Here is a 23,465-nt window from a genome sequence, read left to right on the forward strand (position 1 = left end):
GGTCCTTAGTCGCTAATCTGTTATGTACACAAAGCCAGCTGATGAATGAAGAACGAGGAAAGTGCCCGTCAAACCAAATGGCATTGCTCCATTCAATTCTTGGACTTATGGGACGTAAACACTTCCAGGCAGTAGAAGAAAGGTACTGCCCCAACTTGTGAGGGGTCCAAAAGACCCTGTCCTGATGGGAAAGTTCGAGTGCTGCAGCCATGTCCTGGATCAGGGGGGCTTGAGGGTCTGAAGTTCTTGGCCAATACCATGTACCATCCGTCAGAACAGCGCTCACCTGTGCGTGCTCTCCAAGAGTAGGGAAACAATGGAGACCTCTCCTGCAAAATTTGATCAAAGGACCCACTGGGAGCCAAGAGTCATGCCAAAAAGAGATAGAAGAGCCAGAACCAACTCGATAACTAATAAATGGAAACATCAGAGGACGGAGCTGCAGAAGTTTCCTCCAATTCCATGAGCAGTCACCAGGTATGCACAAAGACCAAATACTGCGGCCTTTGGTTAAGTGTTTGTTAACCCAAGCTACCCAAAGAGACCCTGAACTTACAAGGAGAGACCATAAGTTTTTAAGCGCACAAACCTTATTCCACAAACTCAGGTCCTTGATACCGAGACCTCCTTCAGCTTTGGGAAGGCAAACAGTCTCCCAATTGATATTGTTTCCCCCTGCATGTTGCTCGAGACCTTTCCAGAGGAAGGATCGACATTTCTGATGCACTAACTTGATGACTTTTTTCGGGAGGATGAAGTGGTGGCACCAGTAATTAGCCATGCTGAAAAGAACTGAGTTGATCAACTGCACCCTGCCTGCATAAGATAGGTGCTTCACAGACCAGCACCTAATTCTTTTCACAATTTTCTCTGTGAGAGCTTCACAATGTTTAGAGGAGAGTTTTCCAGAGACAACAGGGAGACCTAAATAACGCACAGGCAGCGTACCTCTTTTAAAACCAGAACTAGTCACAAGGTCAGCAACATATTGATCAGAGATTCCTCCCGTGAAAATCTCAGACTTATCAAGATTCAACTTCAGTCCAGACCAATGATAAAAAGTGTTCAATAAATCAAGAATGGCAGTAATGGACTCCTTAGAACCATTTGTGAAAAGCAGCAGATCATCTGCAAAGCATAGATGGGTTAGTTTAATTGGCTTACATCTTGGGTGGTAGCCGACTTTACCTTCAATTACAGCCAAGTCCATAATTTGAGAGAACACCTCCATGGCAATAACAAAAAGATAAGGGGATAGAGGGTGTCCTTGTCTGACTCCTCGCTGGCCTGGGAAGTATCCAGCAAGGGACCCATTAATCGCCACAGAGAAATAAGGCGAGGTGATGCATCCTTTTATCCACCAGAGAAAATTAGGGGGAAATCCCATGGCTTCTAAGCTGTTGAGAATGAAATCCCAGCTTAAGGAGTCAAAGGCCTTCATAAGATCAATCTTGATAGAGGGGAGACTCCATGCCTGTGATAGTTCCTCACTAGCTCATGGGCGAGCAAGACATTATCTGAAATTTTCCTTCCTTGCACAAATGCTGTTTGGTTCTAGCTAATAATGTCAGGGAGCACTTCTTTTAGTCTGTTTGCAAGTACTTTAGAAATGCATTTGTATACTACATTGCAGCACGATATAGGTCGAAAATCCCTCATGCAGTCAGCTTTTCCCTTCTTTGGGACAAGGGCAATGATAGTCGAATTTACCTCACTTTGAAGAATTCCAGTGGAGAAGAAGTGCTTCACAGCTCTAGTGAAGTCATTCTGAACAGTATGCCAAGCATGCTTAAAGAAAAACGCTATGAAACCATCCGGGCCCGGGGACTTGTCATTACCCATAGAGAATAAGGCTTTTTTGATCTCCTCATCTGCTATGGGTGATATGAGCAACTGATATTTAGGAATGTGAACTTTCCTCTTGAGGATGGAAGAAAGCTTAGAGGCCAAGACCACACTGATACATTCATCCTTTCTCCTTAGAAGACCCTCAAAGAATTTTATTGCTTCATCTTTAATTTCCTGCACTCCCTCTAGCTTGGTACCCGAAGTGGAGTAGAGGACTCTTATGGTGGAATGAGCCATTCTACCCCTTACTGCTTTCTGAAAGAATGAGGTATTTTGATCTCCTGCTCTTAGCCATTCCACCATAGATTTCTGTTTCAGAAGTTTCTCCTCCCTGTCAAGAGCGACTAGAAGCTTTACCCTCAAGTCCGTTTCTTTTTTGATAGCTTCAGGGGACCCACAAGCGCTGTCCATCAAAGTGGATTGAACCTGGGCAAGTTCGTGCTGTATGTCAGTGACCTGCGCATGCACATTCCCAAACTCAATTTTGTTGAAATCCCTAAGATGTGTCTTGAGGTTTCTCAACTTCTTGTAAAGCACACCCATAGGGGAACCCTCATGAGTATTTGACTAGACTCTCTCTACAAGCTCCATATACCCCGGGTGTTCTGTCCAAAAGTGAAAGAATTTGAATGGTTTGGGACCTGCATTCTCCTTTTCGCCAAACTTCAACAGAGCTGGGCAGTGATCAGAGAGACCAGGAGAGAGGAATTCTACAATAGATGCTATCTCTTCCCGAAACCATTTTTCATTAACAAGGACTCGGTCGATCTTCCTTGCTTGGAATCCCTCTTAGCGTTTGTTGCTCCATGTAAAGTAACATCCTATGGAAGGGTGGTCTGTGAGCTCAGTTGAGTCCATGAAATCAGCGAAGTCTCTCATGCTCTGGTCGATGACCATCTCCCTACCAACAGCTTTGGCCTCCTCAATGCCTTTGATAGCATTGAAATCTCCCATCAAAGCCCACCTGTGCCTCATGTTTGCAGCCAAAGTATGCAAATCATGCCATAGTTCCCTTCTCTCCAACATATTATTTGAAGCATAAACAAAGGTTACCGCAATCCACCCTACTCCCTTAGGCACATTTAGTAGGAGATGGATGAATTGATTGGATTTACTGAGTATTTGCACTTGTAAATCCTCCCACACCATTATCCAGAGTCTACCATTTTCAGCAAACTGATAATTCTCAAACAAATACCAACCTTTCCATCTGTCAACTATTTTTTTACATTTATCCTCCTTAACCCGTGTTTCAATAATAGCAAAAATCCCTAAGTCATAATCCTTGGCAAATTTATACACCAATTTCTGTTTAAGAGGGTCGTTTAACCCTCTAACATTCCAAGAGGATACAATCATAGAGTGAGTTTAGGAGGTTTACCTCCCTTACTCGACCTGGACTTCCTAGAACCTTGCACTTTCAAGACCGCTTGTGCCACTCCTTTCGATGCATTCCTTTGATGACGTTTCCCTTCCAGCTGGACCATCTTTGTAGTGGCAATTTCCCATTCATCTTCAGTGCTAGCTGCACTAATTTGCCCTTCTTCATCCTCATCAAGTTCAGCTACAGTTTGCCTACCTCCAAGAAGTTGATTTCTGCCTTTGATTAAGTTCGCAGACTGCATTCCTCGAGCTTCATTATGCTGGACAGAGCTGCTAGCTTCACAAGATTTGGGCACAATGACAGGAGCCTTCGCGTCAACTGAGTGTGCAGAGAGGACAACAGACACTTCAAAACATTTGCTTTCAGTGGGAACAGGGAGATTTCCTGGTGGGTACCTCTTCTCAGAAGGCACGGGGACCTCAAGTTCATCCGATAAGCACCTCTTCTCAGCAGGCACAGGGACAGCTAGTTCACTCGGGAAGCACCTCTTCTTAGTAGGCACAGTGACAGGGGGTTCACCCGGTGAGCATTTCTTCTCAGCAGAACCAGAGGATGCAAGGTCACTAAGGCCAGCCTCTTATGGCCTTACCGAAGGATTGTTGCATCGGTGACCCAATACATTGCATCGATCACATTTGTCCGGCAACCAAGGAATATCCACCAGCACATTTACGGTATAGTTGTTGCCCAAATCAACAGTTAGAACCTCAGGAATTTGTTTCTCAACCTCCACTTCAATACAAACTTTTGCGTAGTCCAACCTTGAACGAATGGCAGTTGCTCTGTCCATATACAGAGGCTTACCTATAGCGCTCGCTAAGTAGCTGATACCTTTGGGGTGAAAGTATTGTAAGGGAATCTTCCGCAACTGCACCCAAATCGGCATCTTCCGCATGCTCAGATCCTCCTTAGTGAACTGAGGACTCCATTTTTGCAGAATCAAAAATTGCTTCTCTACATGCCATGGCCCCGTTTCTAAGACCCAAGTCATAACATCTTCAATCGGGAATTGGAACACAAACATCGAACCCATTGTGCTCACGGTGACCCTCCCCTGTTTCCCCCATAAACCATTCACAACTGAAACCACTTTCCCAAAGTCGGGAGATTTACCCATGAACCTTCCGACTAGAGTATAACACCACTAGTCGACGCCAACTTGCAGGAATTCCGAAGGTGGCTTCACATTGCTGTGTTCGACACCCTCAAAAAATTCTAGGGTTTGACAAACTTTCGGAAAAACTTTCTTCCAGTTCAGCGGCCCTTTAGGAGGAGATTTCTCACCTGAAATGGACTTCGATTGATTCTGGGCGACATTTGCCGACGATTGCAGAGCTGATGCCGGTAATTCCTCGGCGGACTTGGCCACCCCAGTGGCCATGAGGCGCCAGAGAGTCACCAGAAGATGGGAAGAGCGTAGATCCAACGGTTGAACAGAGAGGAAGAGAGTCACGTGCACGATTCCGGCCTCACGTGCACGCTAGCCGGCTAGCAAGCGGAGAGAGCGAATCCGTACACATCCCAACCCCCGGTAGTGAAAAATACATTATTGCTTACTACAATGTATGAACTTTACAATAGCTTATCACTTGACAGAGAATATTGAACCCAGATAAATATGATTTTAATCAAATTACATAAACTGTTTTTACTTGCACTTACAATTTTTTTTCTTTTTTTCGTAATAAAGGGGTTGAAGCCAACTACAAATTACTTTCTTAGAATGCCCATAAGACGAACAAAAATTAGGGAAGAAAAACAAGATAAATGTTTTTTTTTTTTTAATCTTAAAATCACTTCCTCTTGTTCTTGCTTCCAAGCAGGAGAGTGAAGTAGAAGAGGATCCTGAAGAAGAATCCCCATGCCACAGTGATCCAAAGACAATTCCACTTGTTAATGTCAGTGATCCCCTGCATCTTCAATATGTCTACGCCCGTGGTCACGCAGGTGGACCCCGTTAGGTTCATCCCTAGCGTACTCCCCATGTTCTTCAGCAGCTTCAGCTTCAGCGACGTCGGGACGGCCCCCAACGGTGTGTTGTCGAACATTTGCACCCCCCTCACAAAGCATTTGGCTGCGTCGTCAAACTCGTTCTGCAGTCACAGCGGAGGAACAGAACATTACTTCTTGTTAGTGGTTGCTTACAGTAACATTCGAAGTAAGCCACAGAATATCGACACAGAGGAATTCATAATGTACCTGTAACACGCTCTCGTAGGGGTACTTCACGAGAGAGAGGTAATGGAACCAGATCCAGTAGAGGGGGATCCGGTCCCGGGTAATGAAAAAGCCACTGAACAGAACGAAGTAGGCTAGGATCGCTACCACGATGGTGAACCCGAGCATCACGTGCGAGACGACGCCTGACAGGAAGGTCACGAACGAGCTGCCAGCCCAGAAGGATGCCAGGACCGCGTAGAAGAAAAACATGAACCCCGAGGACCCTCCCGCCAGGCCCACTGGCCAGAAGGTCACGGCCGCAAATGCCAGTGAGAGCACAAGAAGCGACGGGAGGGAGATGATCGCATGCGCGAGCACGTATGAGGACCGGCGGTACGCGTTGTATGCGGTCTCTCTCATGAAGATATACCTGTTAGGAATAAATCATTAATCAAATATAAATAATCTGTTAGTAATTAATTATAAGATTTACAATATGATAAGCATAAAATTTAAATATTCATAAAAAGAGCATAAAATTTAAATGGGTATAGAGACACATATATTATAGCAAAAGATTTTGGTGATCCCAAATTATTGGTCTGACCCGACCATTGGAGATCGTAGAATCCATTTCATTCTAGAAAACATTATGACGTATTATCTTTTTCTTCCTTTTATATTATGCTATAAAATGATTGGAGTGTCATATAATATTTTCATTCACCTATATAATTCTCCACCTTTTAAAATGTTTTATTAAAAAAGAAAAAAATGGATTATATCTCACAACAAGACATAACATGCCCAAAACTTATTCAGCAAAAAAAAAAAAAGGCCCAAAACTTGGTAGAATGATTGGCAGGTTACAGACAATATCACTTTTGTGTATTATATAGTTTAAGACTAAGAGGATAATGAGAAAGTATATTAATTTCATTATTTCATATGATTGAACTTATTCATTTTTATTTTATTTATTTTGTTTTTTTTAATTATAAAGGAGATGCATAAACTTATTTTATTTTATTACCTTTCTTGGAGGAAGACGGGGATGGCCTCGGCGCAGGTGTAGAAGGTGGTGGACATGGCGAAGGCGAAGAAACCAAGCCGCTCCTGCACCCCCTTGGGTGAGTCGTCGAGGTCCCGGAATATCGTGGCGAGTATGATCCCTGTCACCAGCACCGCTCCGAACCTTATCCCGAACAGTTCCGGCATCCTCCTAGAGTTCGTTAGCGACCTTCTTGATATCACCATCATCTCCACCCAGAACGGGTTCGCGTATGTTGGCACCGACAATGCCGAAGTTGAAAGGCCGCCCGAGTCCCCAATGCCAGTGGTGGCTCCTGATACGAGCTTCCCCTTCGCCACGCTCGCACTTATCGCATCCTTCAGCGACAGCTTCGTGGATGCTCCATTGTCGTTGCTGTTGTTATTGCTATTGTTTACGGTCTGCCATGACTTGTTGAACTCGACGAGGGTCTTGGTGCCTCCAGGAATCTCCTCAAGCTCCCTGATCAGGTCGAGGGCAAACTCGGTCTTGTTCTCGTTCTCAGGGATTGGGTGCCCGAACTCAGCAAAGAACTGGGGCAGCCCTGTAGGAGGACCGCCGTACACGGTCTGCCCGTGCGACAGGAAGATCAGGCGGTCGAGCAGGCCCAGGATGCGGTAGCTCGGCTGGTGGATAGACATGATCACAATGCTGCCGCTCTTTGCAATGCGCTGGAGAACCTTCACCACCATGAACGCGCTCGTGGAGTCGAGCCCTGAGGTGGGTTCGTCGAGGAACAGGAGAATTGGGTCGTGTATTATGTCGATTCCAATGGAGACTCGCCTCCTTTCTCCTCCTGAGACTCCCCTGTGGCCCTCATCCCCGATCACGGTGTTTGCAGCACTCCGGAGCCCGAGCTGGTCGATCAGGGCCTGGACTCGGGCCCACTTCCTCTGCTTGGAAAGGGACTGAGGGAGCCGGAACTCGGCCGAAAACATGAGCGTTTCCTCGACTGTCAGCATCGGGAACAGGAGGTCATCCTGCATGACATACGCTGAGATCACCTTCAGCAGCTTCGACTCGAGGACTTCCCCGTTCAGTGTGATTGACCCGCCCAGGCTCTCCCTGGCAATCCGATCAGCCAGGGCATCAATCAGGGTGGACTTCCCCGACCCGCTCGCCCCGAGCACCGCCATGATCTCCCCCTCCCTCGCCTCACCCGACACATCATTCAACAAAATCTTAGTCCTCACCTCCTGAGACTCAAGCGAGCTCTCCCGGCAGAACAGCGACAGCAGCTCCATTTGCCGGCGGGCTTTCACACTGTAAGTCAAGTTTTTGAAGGCGAGAACAAAGGGAACTGCCGCTGGCACCGAGCCTGAGACAGGACTAGGGACCGGGCCTCCATCCATTGTAATATGATGCATAGTCGAGTTGGTTTTGTCGGAGTTGGAATGACCATTTCGGCTTTCTTCGACTCTCATCAACAGATCGGCTAATGAAGGAGAGCCATTGGGCTTAGACTTTTGAGGGTGCTCCATCAGCTCGAGGCTCTGGTTTGAAGTGAAGAGCGGGAGGTTGTCGCTAGAGCTCGGTCTCGGTTTGGCCGACAACATGGGCGGCCAGTCGAGCTAGCTCCCCCTTGAAGACTGTTGAGAAGGATACTGTGTTTAGTTGAGTGATAATTTTTAGGGCAAAGTGGGGAGATTTAATAGTAAGGGGGGGAGTGCCAAAGTTGACTTGTTTTATGCATAAATTTGGTTATGATATGGTATGGTGATTGGAAGTATCCAACCGGAAAGGCTTATGGTAGGTGAGAAAGTTGCAGCTTCCTCACTAACTTGCACTATACAGTGCCTTGTGCTTTAAGGCTTCAATGGCTTGTCTATTTGATGCATAACAACTATTTCATCCTCTTATAGGAGCTGCCCGTGAGAAGTTGATTTTCACGGACAGAGTATGGTATTCGTAGGAGTTTGTGTCTCGATGTATCTATATATCGACCATCAGTCTTCAAGTTTTATGCTTAATGTACACCAGCACTGGTCGATAGCTACCATCATACCTGGGTCTAGCTACCAGACTGTAGCCACGATATGAAGTTTCGCCGAAACAGTTTGTTTGGAAAGAGTGACATCGAGAAACTTCTGTCTATTTCACGGCAATATCATAGACTCTCTTCTTCCGGTTCAGTCAGTCCACACCAGGTCTCATCGTTTTAGCTTATGGATTTCATGAAGTGTGGAGGTTAATAATGAATAAAATGGACGTTAGTTTAATGGAGTCGCATGTGATGAAGCATTGCTAAGAATCACAAGAAACCATTTTTCACACTGATTTTGGTCGACTGTCGAAATCTTAAGTATACCCCATTACACTTCTTTCCTTGTGCTAACCCCACGTCGTCTTTTATTGGCCCTCAGTAATTTGTAAGCATCAAACAAAACACGATTTAGAGAATGATTAGTCCTTTCTGTTGATGACAACTTCAAGAACGGAAGAGTATAACAAGCAAACTTCATCAAAGCATTAATCAAATCTTGCTCAATCAATTAATGGAGTGTAAGACCGTATGAGGTTGCGCCGATCTCAGAATTCTCGATTATACCACGACTAAAGTCTAAATTACGAATGTACTGATGAGGTGAGATATATATGACACTGTAAATCAGATTTATTTAAAGGTTATCGATTAGAGGAAGATTACAAATCAGAGGGGTCAGCTACGCCTCCTAATATGATGTCTGCACGCCTTCACTGCACTACACGAAAACCCCAAGTTGACTTAATTAATATACAATTCGAACACATCAGATGAAATGTTGATGACAATGCGGAAGAGGAATTCGTGTTAGGTGTGTGGGTCTTACCTGCTCATGGGATATAGTTCATCCTCTGTGGACTAACGTTTAATTTAAATAGTTCAATTAACTAAACAACACAAGAATATATACGTACATGTAAGAATGAAATATCGACCGTTAAAGTAGACCATCGTGGATGGATCATTATTCTGGTACAACGCGTTCATGGGTGCTTATGTCTTGTATTCTTATCAATAAATTAAACAATTGCTTCTATGGAGGGTCTGTTCATGACGTTTCGATTGGAACCAAGTCCAGATGCTGAGCAAGCCAATCCGAGATGGACAATCGGTAAACGAATAAATCATGCCATCAATAATTGTTTCTGTTAATGGAAAAGCTAGAAAAAATTAACTACGCTCCCTTGGTTTCTTCTTGCACGCCGAGAAGGCTAGCTAAGAATAAACTAGTTTACCAACGTGGGTTGTTTCCGCTTAAGCAAGGTCTCGGTTCGAGTCCTCGTTAAATGTAGAAAATTCACGTTGGAAGAGTTTTACCCCTTAATGACCGGTTCACACCGGAAACCGTATAATTGTTATGCGAAAGCTGAACTGCACCTCACGGCTGGTTTTCCGGTACACCGGGGGTTTTGGGGCCCATGTATACCTCTGTAGTTCGGTGACTCTATCGCCAACGTTCACCTCCTCTTGTTCTTGCTGCCGAGCAGTAGAGTGAAGTAGAAGAGGACCCTGAAGAAGAAGCCCCAAACCACGGTGATCCATAGGGCACTCCACTTGGTGAGGTCAGTGATCCCTTGCATCCTCAGGATGTCTGCTCCGGTGGTCACGCAGGTCGACCCCGTTATGTTCATCCCCATGGTACGGCCCATGTTCTCCAGCAGCTTCAGCTTTAGAGACGTCGAGACAGCCCCTAGCGGCGTGTTGTCAAACATCTGCACTCCCCTCACGAAGCACTTTTCAGTGCCTCCAAACTCGCCCTGTCACATTACAAATAGGTAAAGATATGCACCGATCGTTATGTGCTTAGCTCACGATGGACATGATTCAATGCAGATTTTGTGCGGAATATAAATACCGACCTGTAAAATGCTGTCGTACGGATATTTCACCAGGGAGATGTAATGGAACCAAATCCAGTAGGGAGGGATCCGGTCCCGGGTGATGAAGAACCCACTGAACAATACCAAGTAGGCTAATATGGCAATGACGATGGTGAATCCAAGCACGACGTGCGACACAATGCCCGACAAGAACGTGACGAATGAGCTGCCTGCCCAGAATGCTGCCATGACTGCATAAAAGAAGAAGACGAACCCTGAGAACCCGCCCTCGAGCCCCACTAGCCAGAAGGTCACTGAGACGAATGCGAAGGAGAGAACGACTAGTGGGGGGAGGGAGATGATCGAGTGGGCAAGCACATATGAGGACCGCCGGTAGGCGTTGTAGGCTGTCTCCCGCATGAATATGTAGCGGTCCTGGAGGAAGTTTGGCATGGCCTCGGCACAGATATAGAAGGTTGTGGACATGGCGAGTGCCAGGAACCCGATCCGCTCCTGGACCCCTCGGGGCGAGTCGTCCAGGTTCCGAAATATTGTGGCGAATATGATCGCCGTAACCAGCACTGCACCAAATCTAGTCCCAAATAGCTCAGGCATTCTCCTCGAGTTTGTCAGGGACCGTCTTGAGATCACGAGCATCTCCATCCAGAGGGGGTTCGCGAATGTTGGGACCGAGGAAGATAGATTGGGATCGCCTGTTGTGGCTCCAGAGACGAGCTTGCCTTTTGCGATGCTGGCACTAATCGCATCCCTGAGTGAGAGTTTCGGCATTCCTCTACGAGCATGGACCCTGTTCTTCCCTTGGATAAGGTTTCTGCTTCTCTGCCATGACTTGTTGAATTCCACCAGACTCTTTGTTCCTCCCGAAGTTTCTTCAAGTTCTCGAATCAAATCAAGCGCGAACTCCGTCTTGTTCTCATTTTCCGGGATAGGATGCCCGAACTCAGCAAAGAAACGGGGCAGGCTTGCTGGAGACCCATTGTACACAGTCTGCCCGCGCGAGAGGAAGATCATTCGGTCAAGCAAGCTGAGGATTCGGTAACTTGGCTGATGGATCGACATTATCACAATGCTTCCACTCTGTGCGATGCGTTGGAGTACTTTTACCACCATGAAGGCGCTCGTAGAATCGAGCCCTGAGGTAGGTTCATCGAGGAACAGAATGATCGGGTCGTGGATTATGTCAGTACCAATAGAAACTCGCCTCCTCTCACCTCCGGAGACTCCTCGATGGCCCTCGTCTCCAATTACGGTGTTTGCTGCATTTCTCAGCCCAAGCTGGTCTATCAGGGCTTGGACACGAGCCCGCTTCCTCCGTTTCGAGAGTGACCTGGGTAGCCGAAACTCTGCAGAGAACATGAGGGTCTCCTCGACCGTTAGCATCGGGTAGAGAAGATCGTCTTGCATTACGTAGGCAGAGATCACCTTCAACAGCCTCGACTCGAGGACTTCCCCGTTAAGGGTGATGGAACCGCCAAGGCTCTCCTTGGCAATGCGATTGGCGAGCGCATCTATGAGGGTGGACTTCCCCGAGCCGCTAGCCCCGAGCACCGCCATGATCTCTCCTTCCCTGGCTTCCCCCGATATGTCATTCAGCAGAACCTTAGTCCTCAATTCCGAGGACTTTTTCCGATGGAACAGTGATGGAACCGCCATCTTCGGGCGGATCCTGACACTGTATCTCAGATTGTGGAAGGAAAGAACAAAGGGAGATGCGGTGGGGAAGGAAGTTGAGGCAGGATTTTGCCAACAAGCCGGGGCAATGTTCCTGGAGTTCGATTCATCGCGGCCATCTTCGACCCACTTAAGTAGGTCAGCGAGGGTCGAAGAGCCATTAGACCTGGAGTTTCTTGAGTATTGCTGGAGTTCAATTCTCTGGTTGAAGTCGAAGAGAGGGAGACTGTCACTGGAAGTGGGTCTCGGTTTAGCCGACGCCATGAGCAGCGTGCGGCTGTTCCCGAGGGAAGGTCTTTTTGAGTATGTTATTCCTCCTTTGGGGCCAAGCTCTTTATAGGAAGATTACTTCTCCATTTCCTTGCTTGGATTGTGTAATATGGCTTTCGGTTTGGTGATTGTAAGCTTATCTAACCGAAGAGTTATTCACAAGTAGGTGAGAAAATTTGCAGGAAGCTCTCTAGAAGACACACCGCCAGAATTTCTATGACATTCTCTATTTGGTTAAACTAAGCCAGAAACATGTTTCCTTCGATGCATAATCTTTTGTTCTGATATATGACGAAATCGAACATAAAACGCGACATACAGCTGCATTGAGCATGATAGTTCCACTGCGTTCTCCTCCTGTACTGTGATTTGAATTGAAATCCCAAGATGGGGTCGCTAGAACAGGGAAAAAAATTCTTCATGGTACTGTTAGGTGCAGATGTAGTTACATCCGATATCCAGGGAGGTACATCCGCCATGGACTAAATTGCATGTTTTCCTTTCCAGTAAGTAAACTTATATTGCAAGTTACTACAAGGAAGCAGGTACAGTGCCAATAAATTGAAAGTCAGGACATTACATTGTTTATAGTCAGTGCTAATTGCCCTTAGGAATTTAGAGGAGTTCCAGAATTGAGAAAGCGCCCTACAGAATTCATCCCTCCCGCAAAAAGCTAAAGTACTAGTGTGGAACTTCAGGAACAGAAGGTTCTGATTAGTTAAGGGTTCACTGATATTATTCATAACTGATGGTTCTACGAGTTACAAGGTCTGAGGCCTGGTCATTCCTCGACACATCCAACGAAAAGAGTCGAAGATTACTGATAGGACCACGAACAGCAGGCAGCATCCCAGCGATCTGCAGGTGAACTTAGGAGGGCAAGAGCAGTCTCACTCTGCCTTGGACTTCCCTGCTCTCCTCCTGCCAGAGTACCTGTACCCGCTAGTACACCGTCCAATGAACTTTAGGACCTCGTCGATCAAAATCACTGGTAAGGTGACGGCCAAGACAAGAAGCCATTCGTTGAAGCTGAGGGGAACGATTCCGAAGACCTGGGCGAGGAAGGGCACGTAGAGGATCAAGAAATGGAGTCCAAAAGAGACAGACATGGCCAAGAGGAGCCAAGGGTTGACCCATGGGGGCATGGAGAGCAAGCTCCCATCCTCGGACAGGGCATTGAGGGAGTTGAACATCTCAATTGCGACCAAAACTGAGAGGGACAGGGTCGTTGCTTTGACCTTCCCAGCTTGGAAGTAATCGCATGGGTTGTCAAAGGTGAGGACTTGAGCACCAGCTGTGAAGGGCGACGCAGTAAAGTTCTGCCAGGAAGGGCACTGGCCCCAGTTAGCAAGCTGGGAGTAAGTGACGAGGGTGTGCCCATCCCCACCGAGGTTGATACCTAGGAAGGAGCCATGGGTGTACCAGATGATGAATACGCCCACAGTCGCTATTCCAACGTAGAGTCCAATTACCTGCCAATCAGTGGATAAAAATTAAGTTGGAGATTCAAACATAAATCCGAGAACTGGTCAAATCACCGACAAGTCAAGTCCAGTTCAAATATGGCATTCAAGCTACTCACAGCAAAGCTTGCAACAAGGGAAATCTTTATGGAGGTGAAGGAAACAGAGAAAAGGAAGTGGGGGATGGTAAGTACCAGATAACGGAACAAAATCCATGCACTTATTAATGAATCGTCACTCCTACGAGGTGGCTTCTTCATTATGTCCTTGTCCGGAGGATTGAACCCAAGAGCTGTAGCTGGCGGTCCGTCAGTAACAAGATTAACCCAGAGAAGCTGAACGGGTATCAGACCTTCAGGAATGCCAAGGGCTGCTGTTAAGAATATAGAGGCCACCTCACCAATATTTGATGAGATCATGTACCTGGAGAACTCAAAATCAATCAAAAGAAGAAACCAACACGAAAGAAGAAATTTTCTAGACTGATGATTGAATAGTTTCAGGACAACTAAAAAATTCTTCCTCGAGAACAATTAAATCTAATGATGGACCTCCATTAATCTTCCTAGGTAGCAAGATAACCATTACAAAATGCAGTGATAATTCATAGTTCTCTGGTTTACTATAATAACGATATAATTTCCATTCTACTGATCAGACAATCCTGAAATTTGTTGGGGTCGCAGGTATAGTCCAAGGATGTTTCAATGTTCAATATATAAGCAAGGTAAGGACAAAAGTAAGTACCGAATAAAAGCCTTCATATTGTTGTAGATAGATCTTCCCTCGCCAACAGCAGCGACTATTGTGCTGAAATTATCATCTGCCAACACCATGTCAGAAGCTTCCTTTGCAACCTGGAAGAAAGTCAAGGGTCTCATAAATCGGGGATAGAGGCCCCAAAGAGGGAGGGACCGAATGAAACTCATCAGTGGGAGGGGGAACAGACCATTCCCATCCCAAGTAAAGTAACGAGTTGGCCAAAGAAATCCAATAGTACAAATCTAAGTTTGGATTTGCCATGCTCATCGTCCCTTTTAGTTTGTGATAGAAACTTCACTAGCTTCTACATTCTAAATTTCCACCAAGCAAACACATTCTATGTACTGTGACAACAGTTGCTTGCTAATTCATCCATCTAATGGCTCCAGGTCTAGGAAATGAAATTATGATTGATAGTGCTAATGATTTACCTCAGTTCCAGCAATACCCATTGCCACACCAATATCAGCGAGCTTTAGAGCAGGCGCATCATTGACTCCATCACCAGTCATGGCAACTACCTCACCATCTTCCTTGAGCAACCTAACAATCTCCTGCTTGTGCCTTGGTTCGGCCCTGGAAAACAGCAGCCCTTCGTCTTGTCTCAGGCATTTCTTTTTATCTCGCAATTCCATGAACTCTTTTCCAGTATAACTTTTGTAACTGATGTCTTCGTTAGGTCCAAATATTCCAATTTCATGACATAATGCTTCTGCCGTATCCTTGTTATCTCCAGTGATGACCATGACACGAATGCCAGCTGCTCTGCAATCCTCGATAGCTTGACAGACCTCTTTCCTGGGTGGATCCTTCAGAGATTGAGGCATGAGACCAATTTTTAGCTCCCTCAGGAAAAAGTGCAAAGGAATAAGAACGTGCAAAACTTCCAGAATCTATAGCCATAACTCACCCGCAGCCCAACCAAGCCGACAAATATGAGGTCACTCTCAATTGATGAGTAATTAGATGGATCAAGTAAGAGTTCATGCGCTGGATGGTCTTCACTACCATCATAAGTATCAAATTCTTGGAGCTCATCTTTGTATGCAAAACCCAGACAGCGCAATGCACCAGTAGACATTTCGTGAAGAGCTTGTAAGATTGCATTCCTTGAGTTATCATCCAGTTGAACAATAGATCCATTGCCCAACTGAATCTTACTGCTTCTCTCTAATACATTTTCCACAGCACCCTGGCACATAGGGCATGTCGGAAACAGTAAGTTCAATTCCATTGGAAGAGATAAATGTGTAGAAACAAAACGGCATACCCACTTGCTTAAAAAAGGGACAATAACTCCATTGAAAGAGATAAATATTGACCAATAATAGAGTTGCACCGTGCATCTATATGTTTTATACTTTATGAAGTATGAGACTATTACTCACACATCCTTGGTGTCAAAAGAGGCCAACAACTCCCCAAAGGAACAGCTGAGACGATTCTATTAATGAATTTGAAATCATAGATCCTGTCAAACTTAACTCTCTCAACCTATATGTGAGCTCTGCTCATTCCAAAAGCCTCCAAAGCTGTTCCAAATAGCAGTTAAAACATAACAGCATGTCCAACCTACTGCATGGCAAAGCTGATTACGAGTTTCATATCATAGACAGTTCACAGCACACACTGAGAACCATTATCTACTAAGAACAGATATATTGTATACGCCATTATGTACTAGGCACTTGAAAAATGGATAACTAGATGAGACTAATTTGCAGTTATCAGCACCTTCACTAGCAATGATTTTCTCCCAGAATTGGAGTTGACAATAACTCCCATAGACTTCCTGTCATGATGAAATTCTAATGTCGCAATCCGACGCTCTTGTTCGTTCCACCACCAACAACAACCTTATCAAAAGAGCACCTTTTATCAGCAAAAATTGCAAATCTCATAAATGCAAATTTTAGAAACTACAGAAGAAGTGAAGTTCCATACGCAGAACATCTCTGCTATTTGTAGAACCATATCCATTGGGAAGACCCATTTTTTCAACCAAAACCTGAAAGAAAGAGAAATATTTATCATGACCGAGAATCAAAACTACCCAAAAAGCTGTACAAGATTTGCCAAGGCAAACTTCAAATCAAGGTAGAGTCCGCCAAGATGTAGGCTGATAATATAGCATTCTAGTGAAGAGTCTAAGTGCATATATAATTCGGAAAACAAAAATCATGAACAATAAAAATAAAAAAACGTGCCCAACCTTAAGAGCAGCTTCAGTGGGCATTCCATGGGCAACAAACTTATGCTCGGACTGCACAATGCATGCATCGTTGCAGACAGCAGCTATCTTGGCAATTGTTTCAAGATTAGCATCCATAGAACCAGTGGGCCAGTCATGTATTTTTCCATCAAATGGATCGTAAGTAGTCCCATCCACCTTAAAGGTTCTTAACTTGTTCGCCGTAAAACCCATAGCTACAAGTCTTGACACGGCCATCTGATTGGTCGTCAGAGTGCCAGTTTTATCTGAACAAATCACAGTTGTGCATCCCAAGGTCTCAACACTCGGGAGCTTTCGCACGAGGGCGTTCTTCTGAGCCATTTTTCTCGTGCCAAGAGCCAAACAAGTCGTAATCACCGCAGGCAAACCTTCAGGAATAGCAGCCACAGCCAATGCCACCGCAATTTCGAAGTAGTATGTGCACTTCTCAAAAGAAAATTTGAAATTTCTGGGCCAACCATCAACGTATTCCCAAGACAGAAAGTACTTCACATTGATAAGCCACACCAGTGCACAAATCAATCCAATTATCATCGTCAATACCTCTCCGAACTCGTTCAACTTCTTCTTCAATGGGGTGTCCTCCTCGCTCTGTGAAGCATGATGAATCTGCTGGTGAACCTGCCCGATTTCAGTCTCCATCCCCGTCTGCGTTACCAAACAGATACAATTGCCATTCACAACAGTTGTCCCCGCAAACACCATAGACCTCTTGCCCTGTATATCAGCATCCTCGGGTACTGTCTTAGCGGTCTTATTCACAGCGTCACACTCTCCAGTCAGTGAGCCCTGCTCTAACCTCAGCGTAGAGCTGATCAACTCCACAATTCTCATATCAGCAGGCACCTTATCCCCGACCTTCAGCTGGACAATGTCCCCGGGCACGAGCTCCTTCGCAGGCAAGTCTGGAATCTTATGGCCATCTCGAATCACAGTCGCGTGCTCCGACTGTATCTCCTTGAGCGCCTCCAACGCCTTCTCCGCATTGTTCTCCTGCCAAACACCAACGATCGCATTCACAATCAGGATCAGGAATATCACCAGCGGCTCCACGAAGGCAGTGATCTCCATCTCCCCGCCTTCTTCCCCATCATACCAAGCGAGCACGAACGAGACGACCGCCGCGGCGAGGAGGATCCGAACAAGAGTATCGTTGAACTGATCGAGGATCAAGCTCCAAATAGACTGCCCCTCATGCTTCTCCAGCTCGTTCAGGCCGTAGATGCTTTGCCTCTTCTGGACGTCATCGGACTTCAGCCCGTACTTCCGGTTCGTTTCATAGTGTTTCTCGCACTCCTCGATCTCCCTCGCCCAAGCTGGAAAGACGTCCCGATCGGTCGGCTTGCCGGCGACTGTCTCCCGTTTCCCATAGTCCTGACTACCTTTCCCCATCTAGATCCAATGTCGGATCAGAATCAACCCCAGCTGCCGAAACCGACACCTTGGAAGCCAATTCAGATCAAATCATGAGATGGGTAAGGCAAAGAACTCGGAAGCAGCTCCGGAATTGGAAGTAAAGACGGAAAATTTGAGGTTTCAGTGGAAGGAAACTTGAGGGTTTGGTTCTCTAGAAAGCGCCGGAAGAAAAGTCAGAGAGACACAGAGAGAGAGAGAGAGAGAGAAGGAAGTGAAATTATCCACTCAATCGAAACTGCCACCGAGAAGATTTGGGCTTCTCCCCACGGAATTCAGTACCACTGCTCCGTACTCTCTCTCTCTCTCTCTCTCTTCTCTGCTCTCTCTTGTTTCTCTCTCCTCTGTGCGCCATTAACAATGGAGATCGACTAATTAAGAATTGATTAACGATCGGGACGAAGACGAAGATCAAGATGTCAGATGGCCCCTGTAATCTGCGGTAGGGTCCTTTTGATCCCTAAAATACTTTACTTTAACTTTTAAGTCATTTTAGTCTCTAAGTCATAAGTTCACATGTTATTTAACTGTTGTAGAGGAAAGCCAAGAACATCTCATAGCGTGGTCGAGTAGGAGTTCGATGAATACTTGATCTATTGACGGATTAGCACATGCTTTTCACTATGATTGATCATAAAGTATCACATATTAGTTCTTATACGTAAAACTAGGGTAATATGTATTATAACAAGTATGTCTGTTCGAGAGTGGCATGTTATACACTAGCGATGTTATTTTACCATTATTTTACATACTAATATGTTATCCTGATACAAATGACTGCTCGGGGCTAGACTGAGTGGTCCAAGATAGAGCATAATGTAATGACAATTCGGAACAAAAAAAAAATAGTATCGTCGCTACATCGCTCGAGTCTCCAAAATACAAGGATTAGTTTGAAAATGGAGTTAACTAACTTAATTTTATTTATTTTTCCTTCAATTCAATAACATAATCATTATATTTTTTATTCAATTTAATAATAAATTCTCTCACAAATTTTTTTTATATATCATTACAATTAATTTTTTAATATTAAATTCCAACTATTCATTAAATTTTTCTTTCTTACTTTTTTATCTTCTTTTTCAATTTTAATAATAAATTATCCCGACTATTTTTATTTTTATCTCATAAAATCAAAGTAAATGAAACTTCTCTCCGTTACTAAACATAATATAACTTAATAATAATTAATTAAGCAAGTTAAACTAAAGAGGCGAAGAGAGCTTTCTGGGCAGCATCCTTCGGCATTAATTTTTTCGCTGGGAAAGTATTTTGTAATAATTTAATAAAGCGGAGTGAGTCTTTGAATGCTTTCCAACGGGACATGTCAGATCTGTGGGGCACGTGGCGGACCTCAATTGGGCAAAGAGCGACCCTGGCCTTTTTTGCTGTAGGTGAGATGTCGTTTTGTGGGGGCCGTGGTTCCTTCTTCCTCTCGCGCTGCTGACGTGCTCCGCTGGCGAAAGTAGATTAGCCAATTGTTTATGTTTTGTTTAACTATATCAAATTCAACTCTACCCTTCCCTAATTTTAACAATGTAATAATTATTATTTTATCTTTCATCCTTTAATAATACTTTTTTACTCATTCTTTTTATTAATTATTTTTAAAATTAAATTTTAATAATAAATTATTCATCTATTTTCAAATATATATATATATATATATATTCTCATATATCAATATTTTTATTAATACTTACGGTTATTATATAAAATCAAGTTAAGTTGGATTACTTATTCAACTCGAAAATCAAACACAAGTTTATTATTTTACATAACCTTTCAATTTTTACTGTTAATTGTTTATAAATCATTTTCATATATATATATATATCTTGCAATTATCTCTTATTTATTTATTTATTTATTTAGAGGTAAGAGTGGGATTTAAGAATATACTTGAGAATCAATATCGGACGTCCTCATCAAGATTGTGCTCTCTTGGATAAAGATTTCACATAAAAAAATAAAAACTTCTCGAGTTAATATTAACTCGTCATTGATCATATATATTATCTGTATATATTATTTTCAAGTTTAAACTTCCTACGCAAGCCCCCTTTCAGTCATTTATCATTCTATGGAATTATTAGAAAAGATCGGTCAATGCCCACAGACGAGTCCGAAAGAAAAATCAAGTTCTCCTTACCGAATTTTTTTTTTATCGAAAATGACTCGAGTACGAGCCGATTCGCACCGATTAATGCAAATGCGAAAGGTGGAAAGGATTTGCCAAAGTAGCATATTATATGGAACGTTGAATCACGTGAAGAATCAATATGATGCCCGTATGGTCTATTGGTGGCCCAGACTTCGTGAAAATGGACCATCTACTTGACTTTGGCTGTTTTCATTCGTCAATTGGGTTCCCACACTCTTCTTTGGGGGTGTCCTCTCGATTCAATCGGATCGTTAGGGAGACCGAATCGGAATCCGCTACTGATGAAGTTTTACGAATATAGAACCGAAGACGCCTTTTGCAAAAGATAAAAGCAAAGGATGGCCAGTCTGCCTCGACATGAGGCCTTTCGGCAAGGCGTAAAACGCCTCCCAAGATACTTTATTCGACGCATAATCTAAAATCTCGTTTGTACATAGCTTTGAATCAGGTTTTGTACATCGTAGTCCTTCCTTCGGGCCAACAACCCGATAATGTGAATGGGAGATAAGAGGAGTACCGGCAGTACACCTATCGGACGGGCCGGGCCAAATTTTGCCACCCCTATGTACCTCAGCGGGCTGACCAACTGAGTCAGTGTTTGTGTCATTGTAGACTCGTGGCTCGTCTCGGCTTTGTACTTACCGGACTGGTCCAGATCCTGCCGCTGCTGCCGGGCTCTGGTCCTTGCATGGTTAACATTGTAGTCTGCAGTTTATGTTCAAGATAGATGGCCCTGTCTCAGGGTCCAAAGAACGAGCGGACCGGAAGTCCTGAAATAATAAACCACGAAAACTTCTTCTTAACATAGCAAAAATGCAATATCGCTCTTCGTGTGAAAGTTTACAAACCAGGTTGAAGGCCTGACAGGGAAATATAAGGATTTGCAAACTTTACATATGATCAAATTTCGATAGGGAAAGATCGAGCGTTCTCGAATTGAGCATGAACCAGCCCGATCAGGCATAAACAGGCCTCGAAAGCGGCCCAACATGATCCGATGCTAGTGATAAATGGTTTGCTGTATATGGCACGTTGAATGGGTTAGACTGGCATTAATGCCATACTTGTCATCTCCCTTGCCAACATGCCAGTCCAAAAGAAAGTCGAACTTTTTGACCCAACAGAATATGAAGGGAAAAAAGAAAAAAGAAAAAAAGAAGAAGAGAGAGGAGTCAAATTCCACGTTATATGGACAGATCTGGTAACAATCAATCAAGAAATTAAAACAGATCTGGGAATTATTTAATCACACGAAAATTCCAGAATAAAATTTGGTGCGTATCATTAACCCCACCAAGGGATCATTGCCCATACATAGTGCATAATTCCACTATACATATATATATACATCTATACATACATATATGTTCATTGTTAATGATGCTGAATCATTGTCTGTCCATTCCACACAAAACATCATAGCTCTCCGCAAAAAAAAAAAAAATGAATAAATAAATAATTTCCAATTTATCTTTGCTTCCAATCGAAGCTTTTTTCTTCATATTGCTCTCTCTTTATATTCCAAAAGGGGCAATTAGTTCTCTCCATTGAGAGCTAGCAAGCAAGTTAAGGCCATAGTAGTATGAGCTCGGTCTGCATATCGAACTGCGTGAAGGATGCCCGAGGAGACCCCCGTGTCCCTGTCCGGGCCACGTATGTAAACCTCTACAAGTGGCCCGAGTCAGATGCGGAGTTCGTGCGGTCCGTGAGCTTCAGGATGAGCCGGGGCGACAACGGCGCCGGTGCCGATGCAGTGAGGCATGGGCACCCCCGCGTGGTGGACAGCATCTCATGCAGGCAGATGTACCTCCGGAGCTACCCGTTCAGCAAGGAGGAAGACGTCCCCGAGAGGACCCGATGCTTCGGGAAGCTCAGCGGGGAGAAGAAGAAGAAGAAGGGGAAGAAGGGGGAGGGCGGCGAACGGGACCGGAAGTGGAGGTGCATCGAGCTGAAGAGGATGAAGGAGGCGTCATGGAAGGCTCTCTATAGGATCTTCAACAGGTTGCTCTCATGCTCTGCTAGTGTCGATGTGGCAGATCATTACAAGGATTTCTGAGACACAAAACAACACACAGACACACACTTATGTATGTGAAATTTAAGGTTTTAATGTCTCTTATTTGCAATAATATTTATTATAGATATCATCCTTATTCTCACCCCCCCCCCCCCCAAAAAAAAAAAATATTCATCCTTATTAGGAAAGCAATAATAATAAAAATAATACATATTTTAATTAACACCATGTTCCTACATGTTTTCTGCTTTGATATATATATATATATATATATATTCTGTATATTTCATGGATTTCCTTTTGGTGAAATTTGGAGCGGTCGATAATTAATTCAGATTATCTTTGTTTTTTATTGGTCCAGCTCAATGTGTTCTCAGTAGCTAATCACTGCAATTAAGGTCGGTGTACCGGTTAATTCCATATGCTGAGGTGAGACCAATTTTAGCCTAACTTTGTTTTCTTTGTGATTAATGATCTAGTGGATGAGATTTGAGATCAAATTTAGAGCATAGGTTCATTCTCGATTAGATATTTCTTTGTGATTAATGACCTAGTGGGTGAGATTTGAGATCAAATTTAGAGCATAGGTTCGTTCTCGATTTAGATTTAAGTCATAAACAAGAAAGATACGATGTTGGCTGTGGGTGCAGCCATACAAGAACGTCCAAGTGAATGTGTGGAGAATGTTTTTGGTGATAAATGTATTCACAGGTTGATGGATTCGGCCGATGTCGATGTTCGTGTCGCGAAGAGTCACTTAAGCCTTCAGTTAACATAATTGGAGAGTACAGTCTCACTCAACTTTTTGAACCAGCACTTGGTCTACACGGAACGTCAATTCGCTTGATTACAAATTTGGATCGACGTTGCATGTCCAACAAACTTCCATTCAACAAGTCCAAGTGGATCCAACATGTTCGTGGAGGACCACATTATCCCGTCACGAAGTGTTACGGTGTTGGGGGAAAAAAAAAAAACTAGAACAGTCCATCTTTTGCAATATTCTGCACATTACATGGTCCGAGTTCACCAAGAAAAATACTTTAATGTCGTTTGCGACTAACATGCCTCTTGCGATCGACATAACTAACTCAATAGTACCCTCTAGGGATGTGCACGGATACCGGGTATATTCAGAACCTACCCGTTAGGGTAAAGTCCGGGTAGCTCATATTGAAAATAGAGTAGAGTCTGGATA

The 23,465-nt window shown here is 44.2% G+C and overlaps 4 protein-coding genes and 1 long non-coding RNA gene across 5 annotated transcripts; 2 read left to right on the plus strand and 3 right to left on the minus strand.

Moving 5' to 3' along the window:
• Positions 1-4,834: 4,834 nt before the first annotated feature.
• Positions 4,835-8,106, minus strand: LOC116208527 (ABC transporter G family member 20-like). The gene is made up of 3 exons (XM_031542013.1): positions 6,426-8,106; positions 5,432-5,822; positions 4,835-5,325 (listed from the first exon to the last, which is right to left on the minus strand). The coding sequence occupies exons 1-3, from the start codon at positions 7,997-7,999 to the stop codon at positions 5,026-5,028; spliced, it is 2,265 nt and encodes a 754-aa protein (XP_031397873.1). The 5' UTR covers positions 8,000-8,106; the 3' UTR covers positions 4,835-5,025.
• Positions 8,107-9,509: 1,403 nt separating this feature from the next.
• LOC116206600 (ABC transporter G family member 20-like) lies at positions 9,510-12,234 on the minus strand. Its single transcript, XM_031539374.1, has 2 exons — positions 10,287-12,234; positions 9,510-10,184 (listed from the first exon to the last, which is right to left on the minus strand). Exons 1-2 carry the CDS (start codon positions 12,201-12,203, stop codon positions 9,885-9,887), a joined length of 2,217 nt encoding a protein of 738 aa, XP_031395234.1. The 5' UTR covers positions 12,204-12,234; the 3' UTR covers positions 9,510-9,884.
• A 503-nt stretch (positions 12,235-12,737) lies between these two features.
• LOC116206599 (calcium-transporting ATPase 1, endoplasmic reticulum-type-like) lies at positions 12,738-18,389 on the minus strand. The gene is made up of 8 exons (XM_031539373.1): positions 16,647-18,389; positions 16,379-16,442; positions 16,169-16,290; positions 15,345-15,626; positions 14,866-15,243; positions 14,420-14,529; positions 13,867-14,095; positions 12,738-13,681 (listed from the first exon to the last, which is right to left on the minus strand). Exons 1-8 carry the CDS (start codon positions 18,057-18,059, stop codon positions 13,100-13,102), a joined length of 3,180 nt encoding a protein of 1,059 aa, XP_031395233.1. The 5' UTR covers positions 18,060-18,389; the 3' UTR covers positions 12,738-13,099.
• Positions 18,390-18,397: 8 nt separating this feature from the next.
• LOC116206601 lies at positions 18,398-18,834 on the plus strand. The gene is made up of 2 exons (XR_004156747.1): positions 18,398-18,522; positions 18,617-18,834. It is a non-coding gene; the product is annotated as an uncharacterized LOC116206601 (long non-coding RNA).
• Positions 18,835-21,507: 2,673 nt separating this feature from the next.
• On the plus strand, positions 21,508-22,764 carry LOC116207055. Its single transcript, XM_031539914.1, has 2 exons — positions 21,508-22,337; positions 22,629-22,764. Exon 1 carries the CDS (start codon positions 21,833-21,835, stop codon positions 22,304-22,306), a length of 474 nt encoding a protein of 157 aa, XP_031395774.1. The 5' UTR covers positions 21,508-21,832; the 3' UTR covers positions 22,307-22,337; positions 22,629-22,764.
• The last annotated feature ends 701 nt before the right edge of the window (positions 22,765-23,465 follow it).

Source organism: Punica granatum, chromosome 5 (assembly GCF_007655135.1).
Source record: "Punica granatum isolate Tunisia-2019 chromosome 5, ASM765513v2, whole genome shotgun sequence".
In the NCBI taxonomy this organism is placed as follows: Eukaryota; Viridiplantae; Streptophyta; class Magnoliopsida; order Myrtales; family Lythraceae; genus Punica; species Punica granatum.

What these genes read in the sequence shown, in the direction of transcription:
- LOC116208527 (XM_031542013.1), bottom strand. Translation starts at nt 7,999, where the DNA reads ATGTTGTCGGCCAAACCGAGACCGAGCTCTAGCGACAACCTCCCGCTC. An exon ending in CCCGTCTTCCTCCAAGAAAG is followed by an intron (nt 5,823 to 6,425) that starts GTAATAAAATAA and finishes TATTCCTAACAG; the next exon opens with GTATATCTTCATGAGAGAGA. An exon ending in CCTACGAGAGCGTGTTACAG is followed by an intron (nt 5,326 to 5,431) that starts GTACATTATGAA and finishes CTGTGACTGCAG; the next exon opens with AACGAGTTTGACGACGCAGC.
- LOC116206600 (XM_031539374.1), bottom strand. Translation starts at nt 12,203, where the DNA reads ATGGCGTCGGCTAAACCGAGACCCACTTCCAGTGACAGTCTCCCTCTC. An exon ending in CGTACGACAGCATTTTACAG is followed by an intron (nt 10,185 to 10,286) that starts GTCGGTATTTAT and finishes GTAATGTGACAG; the next exon opens with GGCGAGTTTGGAGGCACTGA.
- LOC116207055 (XM_031539914.1), top strand. Translation starts at nt 21,833, where the DNA reads ATGAGCTCGGTCTGCATATCGAACTGCGTGAAGGATGCCCGAGGAGAC.
- LOC116206599 (XM_031539373.1), bottom strand. Translation starts at nt 18,059, where the DNA reads ATGGGGAAAGGTAGTCAGGACTATGGGAAACGGGAGACAGTCGCCGGC. An exon ending in CCACTGAAGCTGCTCTTAAG is followed by an intron (nt 16,443 to 16,646) that starts GTTGGGCACGTT and finishes TCTTTCTTTCAG; the next exon opens with GTTTTGGTTGAAAAAATGGG. An exon ending in AAATAGCAGAGATGTTCTGC is followed by an intron (nt 16,291 to 16,378) that starts GTATGGAACTTC and finishes TCTTTTGATAAG; the next exon opens with GTTGTTGTTGGTGGTGGAAC.